The sequence below is a fragment of the Podarcis erhardii genome (genome assembly GCF_964252035.2).
Source record: "Podarcis erhardii genome assembly, chromosome: 9".
NCBI classification, from domain to species: Eukaryota; Metazoa; Chordata; class Lepidosauria; order Squamata; family Lacertidae; genus Podarcis; species Podarcis erhardii.
The window spans coordinates 59112547-59127362 of record NC_138512.1 but is presented as its reverse complement, the minus strand read 5'-3'; the positions used below and the strand labels follow the sequence as shown (position 1 = coordinate 59127362).

At 43.4% G+C, this 14816-nt stretch overlaps 1 protein-coding gene across 1 annotated transcript in view; it reads left to right on the top strand.

The window, feature by feature from the left end:
* Positions 1-14816, top strand: part of BANK1 (B cell scaffold protein with ankyrin repeats 1) — a 196213-nt gene that overhangs the window by 77600 nt on the left and 103797 nt on the right. Inside the window, exons 5-6 of the mRNA XM_081876829.1 lie at positions 670-812; positions 8002-8125. Coding sequence (XP_081732955.1) covers positions 670-812; positions 8002-8125 — 267 coding nt within the window. The remainder of the gene's footprint in view (positions 1-669; positions 813-8001; positions 8126-14816) is intronic.

Sequence of the window (14816 nt, the reverse complement as noted above, 5' to 3'; positions counted from 1 at the left end):
GAAACATTAAAAACTTCCCTTTACACTTTGAGTCACTAGGATTCATTTTATGTACTAAGTGTAAAGGCAGCAAATAATAACACCACAGTGGTTCCCAAACTTTCTCTGTTTCTGTGCTGCTCGCATTTCCTGTGGGATGCTGTTGAAGTGATGTTGAGGCTCAACAGGTCTGGCTACCTCTCCCTGTAAACAGAGGGCAGTGTTCACCTAACAAACCAAATCAGCAGAAGCCCAGCACAAGGACTTCTGCTTGTGCAACAGGGCTCCCCCCCCCCATTTCCTTCCCCCAAGCCCCATCCCCATTGGCTCTGGGGGATGGTCAGGAGACTCTCCAAACAGTGCAAACGGGGATCTTTCCATCTGGCAAGTTGGAATGCTTGGGCAGACAGAATGATTGGAAGAGTACAAAAGTAGTGTCATAGTGCTTTAAATGTATGGTGCAAACATGGCCTATATCTTGCTTGTGGGACAACGCACTGACCACGTTGATACATGTAACAGTTAAATAGGTGAAACAGGGGGTATGATAATTTGGATGACCGAAAATGTCTCCTGCCAGTGAATTGTATTCATTGTACTTGATGGGTGGAAAAGTGTTGGTGGTGATGATCCTTCTCTTTTTCTCTGTCCTCTTATTATCCTCTGTGCTTTTTATTTCTCTTTTATAAGATTTTCCTGCTGGCTTTGTAAACGTAAATGTCTACTGTGAGGGAGTCATTAAAGCTTCGACACAGATTGAATACTACACAGCCGTTGAGGAGATTGAAAGCATTCTTCAGAAAGTGGCTGATCCAATAGTCTTTGCTTGTCAGGTAAGGATGATTGCAGTGTTAAAAGTTAATAAAAGGAAGGTGGGAGGAGATGTGCCAATATGAGATAAGAGAATGTACATTGTGTTGTAAATGCCATACGTTGATCTAATAAGAATAATGAGAATGGATCAATAAGAAGCAACAGTGATGAAACCAGTTGATAACAGGCCTAGGCATAACATCGCCAACAAAAAATAAATTGTTGTTGCTTAGCTGCTGTTTGTTGCTGTCTGTCCAATGCTATAAACATGCAGGATGCTTCCCAGATTTGAAACATTTGTTCCTCCTGACTCAACAGTGCTTATTTATAATAAGCAATCACTTTAATAACTGAAATCAATCACAACCTTGACGTAACAGCAAGAATAAGGCTTATCCTTCTGAAAGTGTGTACGTAGAACCCACACTTCTTGTTTGTTTTATTTATTAAATTGCTATCCTTCCTTCCCTCTCCATTAGCTCAGCACAACAATTGTTGGGTTCTCTTCACACACAACTTGCTGCCACCGCCACTGTATTTCTTGCAACAATTCTGTTTGACAGATTAGACTGAGGGGAAATGACTGTCTTGAGGTCACTTAGTGATTTTCTAGACTGAGCAAGGATTTGACTTCCTATTCCAAGTCTAGAAGTCTTTCAGCTAGACCTCAATGGCTTTCTATAGGGCAGCGGTGGTCAATGGGATCCCTGCCAGAGGTTGCTGGACTTTGACTCCTCCCTGACCATTAACCATGCTGGATGGGGTAGGTAGAAGTTGGAGTCCTGGGTGAGAGGTGGGAGGAAAGTGAGTGTTGTGTGCCAGATTTGTATGATTCTCCATACTTTTCTTCATGCTATGGTCACTATATTGTGTGATTAATGGGTATTTTGTCAGTTGGTTGCAACGGGAAAGTAAACTGGGTTCTGTCCCTGGGGGACAGCTTATTGGTTGAACCTGTCTCTCCAAGTGAGAAACAGGAGGGGAGGAAGTACACTTGAGTACATTGTTTACAAAGCATCAGCTAGTTGAGAGATAGGGATGGCTTTATTGGAGCTTTTTTCTGTTCCTTGCCACAAGTTTAATTGGTTTTCTTAACATATATTAAGTGTGATTGATTGGCATTTTGTGACCTTGCTATTTTATGTTATAAAAAAAATGTGTTACTTGACCTTGTCTGCCTTGCCAGCTTCTTGGGGATTCCTATGGGTTTATTGGTTTGTTTTGCAGATTATTGGTTTGTTTTTGTTCTTATTTTTATACTGTTTTTGTGTGTGTGTGGTTTTTTATATTGTAATTATATGTTGCAAACCAATCTGAGACCTGCAGATGAAGGCAGTATGCAGATTTAATAAATAAATAATGTTTTGACTGATTGATTATATTTTTTGTACCTTTATTGTCTATTTATTTTGTATTAATATGTTCACTGCTTTGCGGAGCTCTGGACCAAAAGGTTGGATATAAAAAATGCATTTAACAGCTTCTGGAGGGCAAGATGTTGGCAGCCTCTGCTATACCCAATGTGCCCATCTATGCGGTGATCTTTGTTGTTGTTGTTGCACCTGATAATCCAGAGTTATGAAGCTAAAGCACAGGTACCACCCAAGCTGTTGAAAAGGGCCAATTCTTGAAGCTTAGAAAAAAAGAGTATCCACAATCCCAAAGCTCTTTGATATCCCTGTGGTCAGTGGATCACAAGTGGCTCTCTGAATGGTGTGGAGCTGCTATGCTAGCTTCTCAGCAGATGGGTCACTGTTGCTTACTGGGAGGGAAAGGGGGTGCTTGGGAAGGCAGTGCAGTCAGTGAAGTGCAAACACACTGGCAGAGCCAATGTGGTGCTCCTGCTGATGCATTTGCATTGTGCTGACTTCCCTGATGCCTCACCTCTCCCCCTACTGATAAACAACTGGATGCTAACTTTCTTTCCCATACCAAGGCTGGCGTTATCAGTGCTTCAAGTGGCACTATGCGCAAAATTTGCTGACTACACTTTGGAGAATGTAGAATGAATCACTGTGTAGTAGTTTTTCATGTCATGAAAGATCATGATAAAGAGGAGTGGAGCATCATTTCCTTAAAATAAAATAGCAGTCTAACATCAGATTTCTGGAGAGCATCAGGGTCGCTCGGCTGCTTTCATAATGTTGACTCTGTTGTCTTTTTGCCCATAGTCCTACTGGAGAAAAGCCAACTTGTGGCTTGTCCAGGCAGCATTGTAGGCAGAGAAATACTGCCAGTATGAGCTTACTGAATGGCACAGGAGGCTTTACCTGCAGTTCAGACTTACCTGCAGTTCAGCTGCCCACACTGATCCTGCTAGTCCCAAATCTGCCATCTGAACTAGCAGGGATCAGCAGAGTCATACTTCAGTGCCCGCATGGCTTATGAATGCCAAGCAGGCAGCACTTCTTTCTTCCACCAGCATTTACCTCGTGCACAGCTAATTCATCACTTTTCCCCATCTTCCCATTATGCTCTGACCAACTTTGGAACATGATTTGTTTTATTTATTTTTTTGCTGTGGATCAGATACATTTGGCATCTTAAAACGTTCCCTTTTTTTGCTGGCTCACTAAATTGTCTACTGTTTCTGACCTTCTAAAATAAATATGTTTAACGTCATTAGACATATAATATTGTGACATGATTTTCCAAATACATGTACACTTCAAGGACTCTGATATGGAAAGATGGATAAGAGTGTCATTCTTTTTTAAAAATGCTCTGCTTGTCTAGTTGAGGAGAATCTGGTTGCGTGGATTTGATGTGCTTGTTAGTTTTCTTGAAAATCTTTATGTCATTCTTAGTCAGTGCATGAGGAAATGTTTATACCAGCCTTATCCAACCTGGTGCCTTCCAGATGTTTTGGACGACAATTGCTATCATTTTTGAGTCAGCTGTGCTGGGTGGAATTGATGGGAATCACACTCTAAAATATCTGTGGGGAACCAGACTGGGGAAATCTGCCTTATACCAAAATGGTCACAACTGAAAATTCATCCTTAGCAGGCAGTTCCAGTGTCACAGAATTCACATCTGAAATCTACGATTGATAGATTGGCCAAGTCCAACTAATTAATATGTTTTCAGTGAAAAACATTCACTTGCAATGCATATATATGATGTGTACCAGCTCCTGACAGGATTGCACTGAAGGAGCAGGTCATAGTTTGGGGGTGCTCCAAGATCCATTGCCATTACTAGAGGCTTAGGTAACCTATTACCAACTTAAGTTGCTGTGCCAACTAAGTCCATTCTTGCATAGGGGTAACCTTTCCATGGTGGTCCATATGTGGACAGCTACACAATAAGACTACTGTAATGTGCTGTGCATGGGAATGTAGTTTGCTTTTCAGTATCTGTTCATCTTTTGATCACTCGGTCTGTTGCAGTTTGTTAAATCATGTCCCTAAAAGAGGGCACGTGTTGCGGTGAGACCTGGAGACTGACCACCTGTGTTGTGGGTGGGTAAGATTGGTCAGCCACAACACCCGATTGGTAGGTCCCTCGATGTTGGGTTCAATCTGGCCAATGGGGTGCAGTCTAAATGGATCGAGGGACCTATATACAAGGGACCTATATATACCCATGCATGTGACCCAGAGCTTCTCTTTCAGCTCATGCATTTGGAACACCCACACACCTCTCCCTACTTTTAGGGCATTTTGTGATTGACCTTGCTATGCCATCATGTGTCATCTGTCATTGGGACATGGGCATGGCAGGAATTTCCCCACTTGGCTGGTTGGCGGTTGCCATTTGGGTTTCGCCTGCCGCGTAGCAAATCGTCACAACTTGTAAGGTTCCGGATAGGCACTGGTTCAGGTGATAGGGATGGGAGAACGGTCTCGCCATCCCTATGTGAAGGGTATTCTGTTAAAGGAATCCAGGGACTCATCTGGTTTGGTCAACCCCCAAGAGGGGGTTGTGCCCATGCCTGAGTCCAGGGGGGCATCTGGGAGGTGAACATAGTCTGTTCCCAGCTTTTCAGCTACCCAGGTGTTCACCCTTGGCTGACCTATGCTGGTACCCTGCGTCAGCGCTGCCTGCAAGGGTGCAGGGAGCTAGTCGAACCTGAGCCTATGCAACCACTCACCTTCTGTAATCAATAAAGTTGTGGCCTAAATTCTGCCAATAACCAAAACAAAAATTTGAGTCAAGCATGACTTTATTTAGAGGGGAGGTCTCTGGGTCTGAACACACAAATTTGTGTGATCTTGGCCTGGTATGGCAATTTGTGAAAATAACCTTGGTTTTGTTTCTCCTGACAGTGGCTTGATAATGTTACAGAATTGATATCATTATCTCCCCCCCCCCCCCCGTTTACAGTACTGTTGTAAATCATCAAGTTGCTATCTGTTTCCAGGCAGATTTACTATAAGCCTTGTTTAATTGGGATAGGAAACTAAGGTTTCAAGCCATTGTCTCTGTGTGAATGACCCAGATCATAAGCAAAGCACCCCTGATTGGGCAGGGAGGGATCATTGAAACACAACAGCAAATCTAGTTAACAACCTCACCGTCCCATCCTCTTCTTGAAAAACAATGAATGGTCATATGCAGTCAACTTACTCCATGTCTGCTTTTGTGTGCTATACTCATACATTTTATATGAAACAGTTGTGTTTTGTTTTTATCTAATTTTAGCAAATTGTATTGAATATTGTCGCATTTGTATTGTTTTGATGCAAACTGATTGGTTTTTAAAAATATATATATATTAAGTGGTGCAAATTGTTTTATAAAGCAATAAATCAAATCACATGCAGCTGTTTGATCCAGCAAATGATTTGCCATCCAGATATCTTATTCTACGTTTCAGGAGTGCAGCCATACCATATAATAGAGAATAAAGCTTCTGTAGTGCACAAGCTGCCTCTGCCAATGTCATGTAATGGGAAAAGAAAATCTATTGTAAGAGAGGAAAGGACCTGAAATATCATTTGTCCCACAGTGGCCAGTCTGCGTACACTTGACATGTCTATATCGTAATTGCAAAGCAAGAACAAAAATAATAGCTGTGTTTGTAATTCAGACAGTCTCATTTTCCTGTGACAAATCTGCCATGTCTGCCGCCTAAGGCATTACGTTCATAACAAAAGGATTAATAAAAAATGATGCATTACATTATTAGCACTTGGTTAAGGGCAGTAGTAAATTCCTTTCAACCGCACATTTTTAAGGACACTATTGTTCTGTTAAAAAGTACATTGCCATAAACTGAAAGCAAAATGGAACTTCCAAAGTTTACTCACCTCGTAAAATCGTTATTGCATTAATAATTTAAAACCCCAGAATTAAGGGACAGAAGATGAGCTTTCTTTGGATTTTAGAAAATGTTTAAAGGAGAAAATGTATTAGCCATCGATGTTGCCAAATATCCTGACAAGGTAGAAGGTAGCTTTTTATGCCCAATTTATAATAGCATAGTTTACAAGTCAAGCATCAATCCTTCCCAAGTATTTTCTCCAATTCGGACTGTGAACCATATGCCTGAGGGCTCATTGTACCTAGGATGCAGTTGTCAGATCCAAAAAGGCTGGGAGAGTTAGTTTCCTTGGCACTTGACATCCATACTAGATAAAATCTTAGGCACCCTGGAAAATGACATTGCCCAGGGTCTCTGAAACACAGCCTTTGCACAATTCAAGGCAGAAAACAGAGAACAATGCAGACCTTTCAGAGCCAATTCGTGTAATTAGAGTAATTTCCTTTCTTTAATGCAATAATTCTACCCTGACTTTTGGGTTAGATTCTTAAGGCATCAGATTAAAACAATAAAATATACGTAATCAAGCAATAAAACACCACCAAACAGCAACAGCATAATGGCAGTAATAAAACTGCAGGAGCCAGTAAACTATTAAAAGCTGTTTTAAATGCCCTTGGAAAATACAACTTTGCCTGGCACCTAAATGCCACCCAATTCCATACCGTGCCAACAGATAACGGGAAGGAGTTGTACAAATTGTGGCGCCACTACCAAGAAAGCCTCTCCCTGGTGATCACTCAATTCAAGGCAGAGGCACCCAGAGACAGGTCTCCAATGACAGCATCCAGGTGTACAGAGCTGAAAGTGATAATGGTGGAGATGTTGCAGTGGAGAGCACTGACGTTTTCATCCCCCAAAAAGTTTTTTATTTGAGTTTCTACTGAAATGAGGCTGCATTTTAATGTTGTATTTTAATCTTGTTTTTATGTTGTATTTTAATCAATTGTTTTATACCTGGTGTTAGAGCCTGGTCTTGACTGGGGAGGGCAGGGTATAAATAAAATTTATTATTATTATTATTATTATTATTATTATTATTATTATTATTAAGGTTTAAATGTCTCAGGGCTGTAATACCTCAAGGATCACCTCTCTCCCTATGAACCTATCTGGATGTGGATATCATAATCTGAGGCCTTTTGTTGTGTGCATCCTCTACACAAGGTCCAGAGAGTGGCAACATGAAAACGGGTCTTTTCCGTAGTTCCCTGTTTGTGGAATGCTCTCGCCAGAGAGATTTAGCTAGCATCTTCATTGTACACCTTTAGGGGCCAGATGTAATCATTCCTCTTCAACCAGTCCTTTGGATGATTGATATCCTACACGCTTGGAAATGTGTTTGTGGGGTTATTGTTCTGCTTTCATTTTCATTATGTATTTTGCTTTTTTATCTTGTATTTTTCTGCTGTGAACTGCCCCGAGATCTATGGATGAAGGGTGGTATACAAATTTAATTAATAATAATAAGAGTGCAGCCACTTATCCCACTGTCATCTCTGGAAGCAAGCTTGGCAGGATTTCATAGTGTTCTTGAAAGGAGCAAAACCATTCAAAAGAAGTAGGAACCCATTCAGACACTGAGCAGCCTTCAGAAGCTGAGAAGTCTACTTGCGTAGGTGGCTCAGCATCAGAAGACCTCTTCCACAGAAGATTGCTACTGCTGCTTTAGTAACCAGAAGGTCCTTCACAAGCAGAAACATTTTTCTTGAAACTGTGATCTTCTGTGAGATCTTCTGCCCATTGTAATCCCTGAAACCCATCTAGGAAATTATCCGTCTTCTCAAACCACCTCAAACCTTTGACTGTTTCCAGCCTCAGTGATGTAAAATGCCCCAAAAAGAACTTGTTTTTGTTCAGTATATTGCTTTTGGATGATAAAATGAATGTGCACCTTCCCTCATATTACTCTCCTCTCTTCTCTCCTCCTCACTACACAGGCTTCCAAGTTTTCCTCTGCTGAGAAAGTGGATAATCTTCTCACATTCTTATTGAAAAGTCCAATCATTTCTCACAATTTCAGCGCCTTTCCAAATGAAGTCATGGATCATCATCGACAGACTGGTAAGTATTGTATATAGTTCCTTACTCTCTTCGGTTGCCAAAGAAGACCTTTCTTAGGGTGTCCATTCAGATACAGTAATAAGGAACTTACTGACCTGTATGTAGCCCAAAGCATCCATGCAGAAAGAGAAAGTCTTAGCAGGACTCCAGGAGGGGGGGGGGAGAGATAAAAAACAAGCCAATGAAGACTAAACATGCTCAGTTGCCAAAGGACATGGAGTGCTCCCTTGAGGGGAAACAGAAAAGGAAAGGGGGAGAATGAATTGGTGAATCCTAGAAAAGGACAGGGCTGGTTGAATGGCTGAGCTCCTCAATGTGGCATTTTGTTGCAGGTTGAGCTAAAAGTTGAATGTATGGTGGTTTCTCATGGGCAGGGGATTCATAATCAATACTAAATCAATACGTATAATGAGCTAAGACATTCTATCGGGGGGAGGCATCTTCTGAGCATGCCTGTGTCTTTGGAAAGTGACAAATGACTGGATGTCACAATGAGAGTGACAATCATGTCTTATTTAAGCCCAACGCTGAGGGATGAGGAAACTATGGTCCTCCAGATGCTGTTAAGCTACAAGTCCCATCAGCCCCAGCCAGTGGTCAGGGATGATGGGAATTGGAATCTAGCAGGATCTGGAGGGTCATGGGTCCCTCACACTTGCATTCTGTGCTCCTACCAAACACCTGACCAACTTCTTGAGCACCCATTGTACTCCATGTTTTAAACTGTCCCAAAGGTAAGAAGCATTGTGTGGTTCAATTTCACGATGGATAGTGTCAGAGTTGCCTCTAGGTCCCAGCTCACAGAGGACCAACGCTAGTCAGTAATAACGTATAAAAGTCTTTATTGAAGATTAGTTTCCATTTCCAAACCGCAGCGTGCAACTCTACGTCTTAGAACCTAGACTGGCGAAGCTCCATCTGAGTCTCCGCCCCCTAGGCACCAGTTTAAGACTCTAGCCTTACTCCACCTCTTCCGTTGTTCTTTCCTGCTCTGGGTCCTTCTGCCCCCTGGGGTTTCATCCTTTCTGAACTCTTCTGACGCTGACCCCCCTGAGTCTTGCCCCTCCTTCCGGCGGGCTTTAGGACCTGGTTCCCTATCCAGGCTACCTGCTGTGCCGCTCGCCTGTACATTTGAACTTGGCGTGCGCGCCCAGCCGGTAACTTTCCTCTTGAACGTTTCCCCGCTCTCTGATGGAGGCGTGGTCAATCCTGACTCATCTCCTCTCGCTGGTGGTGAGAACACTGGTCCCGATGCCTGGGACTCCTCCCCCCCACTGCGCTCTGGTGGGGAAGCTGGTCCTGATTTCCAACTGCTGCTCTGGGAGTCCCCGCTGGCCCCTTCCTTCTGGGGTTTCCCCCTTGGCACCCCCCTTGCCCTGGCCATCGGCGCTCCCTTCTGTGAATCTTCCGATTCGCTGGAGAGGCTCATGGAATCCCTCTGACCACTGTCACTGCCTACACTCCCCTCGGATTCCTCCCCCTCGCTCTCCATTTCCTCCCTCTCCTGTGCCTCTGCTCCTGAGCCCCTGTCTGGAGCCACTGTGTTTTAGAAGAGATAGGGATCGTAGCTGGATTGGGAACGTTCCTGTCTGAAACCCTGAAGAGTCACTGCTAGTCACTGTCGACTGAAGTAGGTGGGCCAATGCACTGACTCAGAAGAAGGCAGCTTTCTTCACTCATATGTTCTTCCTCCAAATACATCCCACCTGTCATAACAATTTCTGCTGTGACTAAATAAATGCAATGTACATCAAGCACCAACTCTGAATGTTCAGTGTTCCAAATTCAACCTCAGAATCAGTAGCAGAGAATTTTTTTGAGGAGGACTCAGGACAGCAAATGCATTTTAGCCGTGTTGCAATTAAGAACAGACTCAAGGAGTAAGACTTCTGCAGTCCCAGTAACTCTTTAGGTGCAGAAGAATGGGGTAGGGTAAAGATAGCTGGATTCTCTGAAACCCCGCCTCCAGATGTTCCTTGCTGGCTCCTTAACACAGAGCATCTGGATTCGAAAGGATTGCAGCATCATGCAAGTGCCTCATGCTGTGGTGAACTGTGTTTTTATGGAGATAATTGCTGCACATGCATTCAGATTCTCTCTGCTGATACTCAAGATGTAGGTTTACAAGGTCAACAGTAGTAATTATTGGTAATTACAATGGGTTCTGAACAAGGGAGGGAAATAAGCACTGTCCATTCAGTAAGAGATAACAACAAGAAAATGTGCATTTTGCTTAATAAGTAAAACACATGTGTTGGCTCTTGAACTGATGAAGAAAATAAAGAAAATAAAGGACATCTCTGAAATAAATGTGGGTTTGCCACTCACTGGGTTTGTAAGGGAGAGGCTTTTGAAAGCCGAGAGATAAGTCTAGAAAAAAAACCTTCGCATGTTTGGATACAACAATAGCCCTATCCAGGAGATCCACTAACAATCAGGGACCTTATAATGTGGGGATGGGGACCTTGAGGTGGGGTTTGCATGCACAACTCTCCCCTGCCATCTTCACATGTTCATTTTGAATGCCTGAGGAAGATTGTTGTTGCAGTGACCTAGTGAAGCCTTCTGTTAGGATGTCATAGGGAACACCCAACAAGATTTAAGCACTTTTCAATGGGAGGGTTAAGCAATGACTTGCACCTAAGTTAAAACAATGGATAGAAAAGGACTGAACTGCATCTGGAGCCCCAGGTCCTGCCTAGTTCCCTTGATTATAGGATTATATCAGTGCACTGATCAAGCAATCTGATACGAAAAGAAAGCTCATTTCCTCTGCTTGGAGTAGCTTCCTCATTTGTTTCACTGGAGGGATGTGTGCCTGGATTATTTGCATGTAAATAAAACAGACTGAATTCTTTGGATTAGGTAAAGGTAAAGGGACCCCTGACCATTAGGTCCAGTCGTGACCAACTCTGGGGTTGCGGCACTCATCTTGCTTTATTGGCCGAGGGAGCCGGCATACAGCTTCCAGGTCATGTGGCCAGCGTGACTAAGCCGCTTCTGGCGAACCAGAGCAGCTCACGGAAACACCGTTTACCTTCCCGCCGGAGTGGTACCTATTTATCTACTTGCACTTTGAGGTGCTTTCGAACTGCTAGGTTGGCCGGAGCAGGGACCGAGCAACAGGAGCTCACCCCGTCGCAGGGATTTGAACCGCCGACCTTCTGATCGGCAAGTCCTAGGCTCTGTGGTTTAACCCACAGCGCCACCAAATACAACATGAATAATACATAAGAAGCATGTGAATTCCTGGCTCAAGGACCATCAGCACAGAGGGTGGTGGTGAAGCTGTGACCCTCCAGAGGTTGTTGAACCACAACTCTCAGCATCCCTGACCATAGGCCATGCTGGCTGGTGCTGGTGGGATTTGTACTCCTACAATATCTTGAGAGCCACATGTTCCTCATCCCTGCTATCGGATCCAGGGAATATGGAGCACAGCAGGAGGTTTTGCATTCATTGCTGCCTTCATAGACCCTCTTCCTCTGAACAGATAATGAATAATACAGCATTTGACAATGCAGTTTGGTCGTCTGGCCCGGCCCTGTTTCCCCTTCCCTTGTGCTTAGCAAAGACTGCCTGACTCCTGAGTTGATGCTGCTGATCAACTGCGCAATGATGCATGCACAGCAAACTTTCTGTGCCATAGGACATACGTCACAGGGGAGATATGTGGGTTGTGGGTGTTTCTTTCTAGAAGGCAAACGTCAAAGTTAGGTCTAATTGCATATAATTATGCAAGATTCTTCTACATAGGAAACGTGTTAGAGATAATAGCTCAAACTATATTGCTTCCTAGCGTTTCCTACATGAAATGCTGTTTTTTTGTTTGAAACACTTAGAGCGGGGGAGTTAGGGGGCAGGTGTTTTTTATTGTTTTTTTAGAGAAATGCGGATAATAAAAGAATATCAGTTGCAATCCCATATGCACCTATCTGGATGAACTCAGTTGGACTGAGTAGACATGCATGGGAATGTGCTGTAAATCCCCAACTTGGTTCATCCTAATATCATCTAAACCTGTGGTCCTCCAGATTTTGTTGGACTACAGTTCCCATCATCCCTGACCATTGGCCATGTTACTTGGGATTTGTGGGAGCTGGAGTCTAACAACATATGGAGGTCAAATGCCTTCTATAGTGAAGGTTGCTTAATCTACTGCACTCTAAAAATGTATTTATGCTCCTTCAAATTAAGTTTGAAATACAGTGGTACCTCAGGTTACATACGCTTCAGGTTACAGACTCCGCTAACCCAGAAATAGTGCTTCAGGTTAAGAACTTTGCTTCAGGATGAGAACAGAAATCGTGCTCCGGCAGTGCGGCAGCAGCAGGAGGCCCCATTAGCTAAAGTGGTGCTTCAGGTTAAGAACAGTTTCAGGTTAAGAATGGACCTCCGGAACAAATTAAGTACTTAACCTGAGGTACCACTGTAGTAGGATATAAGTGCAAAAGAGGACTGTAATATTCTGATAAAAGGCTTACATATGACACTGTCTTCTATTGAGCCAGATCATTGGTCCTTCTAGCCCAGGCTTCCTCAACCTCAGACCTCCAGATGTTTTTGGCCTACAACTCCCATGATCCCTAGCTACCAGGACCAGTGGTCAGGGATAATGGGAATTGTAGTCTCAAAACATCTGGAGGGCCGAGGTTGAGGAAGCCTGATCTAGCCTACTTTTTGTTGGCGGTGTTTTTCAACATCAGCTCTCTGGGATCCATTTAACTGGAGGTTCTTCTTGTTGTTTATATAGTACCTGTGTGACTACGACACTTAACGAAGAATGAGAAAACAAGTCCCTATCCCAAGGGGAAACAACTGAAACATAGGCATCTTTTGAAATTCTCACATTTCGAAATTTTACAATGCAGTTCTCCAGCGAAATGACGTTTGCAAAATGCACATCTATGGGGGGGGGGAGGGAATGTGCATTTAAATGAATGTTTCAGTGAAAACAGCAAACAAAAATGCATCACATTAGGGAAAACTGCTTGCGGGGGGGGGGGGGGAATCTGTACATTAGTCAAAGTTGCATACGAAAATATGTTTAATAGGAAAAAATCACACTAGCATGCTGCTGAAATTTTATGAGGAGTTTTAAAAAAAAAAATAGCTAATTGCTACAGAAATGTGGAAAACTGAAAAATGAGAAAGTGGGAGAATCAAAATTGACAGATCACTTCCATCCCTAGGGGTGTATGCTTGAGGGCTCAGTTTTGATCCATGATATCTTGAGGTAGGTCTGAGAGAGACTCATGCTTGAAACCCTGGAGAGCTGCTGCCAGTCAGTGTAGGCCATACTGAACTTGATGGACCAAAGGCCTGACTCAATTTAAGGCAGCAGGTGGCGCTGTGGGTTAAACCACAGAGCCTAGGGCTTGCCGATCAGAAGGTCAGCGGTTCAAATTCCGGCGATGGGATGAGCTCCTGTTGCTCGGTCCCTGCTCCTGCCAACCTAGCAGTTCGAAAGCATGTCAAAGTGCAAGTAGATAAATAGGCGGGAAGGTAAACGGTGTTTCCATGCGCTGCTCTGGTTTGCCAGAAGTGGCTTAGTCATGCTGGCCACATGACCCAGAAGCTGTATGCCAGCTCCCTCGGCCAATAAAGCGAGATGAGCGCCGCAACCCCAGAGTTGGTCATGACTGGACCTAATGGTCAGGGGTCCCTTTACCTTTTACCTATGTTCCTAAATTGAACATTTGGGTGTGGCTCTTTTATTGCATTGTGTGTCATGTCGGGCATTCGATTAGGGTAGGGAAGGTAACTTAGATGTTTTATGAACAAAACACAGGTTATCATTCCTCATTGCCTTCACCCTGAAATCTACCCATGCTATTGTGGATTGTTTTGTGCAATTATCCCTTGTCTTTAAAAATGTGTCTTCCTAATGATGCTGAGCAAGAACTCTGTCTTCCCCCCTCCCCATTGACACTGCTCCAGGTGTTAACAATTAAGTGCTATGTAACAATCAATTGATTTCAGTTTACCTTCTTCACAAGCATCCCAGGCACAAAATAAAAGGGATACTTTGAGCTCTTGACCTGCTATTTTGCAGCCGTGCTTAACAACCTCATCCCCAAATGCTCAGCGACTATTACAGCCCTAAATAATCTGGATGCTTAGCAAACCGATATTCTTCACACATTTTAGCTGCAGTTGTAATTCTGTGCCATGGAACGAAGCTATTATATGCCCAATTATTACAGCGTATCCCCTCTAGAAATGTTGTGTTTAACTAGGCAACAAAGGGGAAATGTGCACTTAAAACAAATATCCATAGCCTGCTTACATTGTAGAACTTCTTTCCTCCGTTTTAAAAATGAAGGAATCCACATTATCAGCCATACTAGCTTTTAAGATATCCTCTACCTGAGCATGCACCACCATCCCTATCCTTTTACAGTATACAGTGGTACCTCGGGTTAAGAACTTAATTTGTTCTGGAGGTCTGTTCTTAACCTGAAACTGTTCTTAACCTGAAGCACCACTTTAGCTAATGGGGCCTCCCACTGCCGCCGCATGATTTCTGTTCTCATCCTGAAGCAAAGTTCTTAACCCGAGGTACTATTTCTAGGTTAGCGAAGTCTGTAACCTGAAGCGTCTGTAACTTGAAGCGTCTGTAACCCGAGGTACCACTGTAGAGTCTATGTGCTTTTGACTTGCATTTCAAGGATGAACACCCAGAGATGGT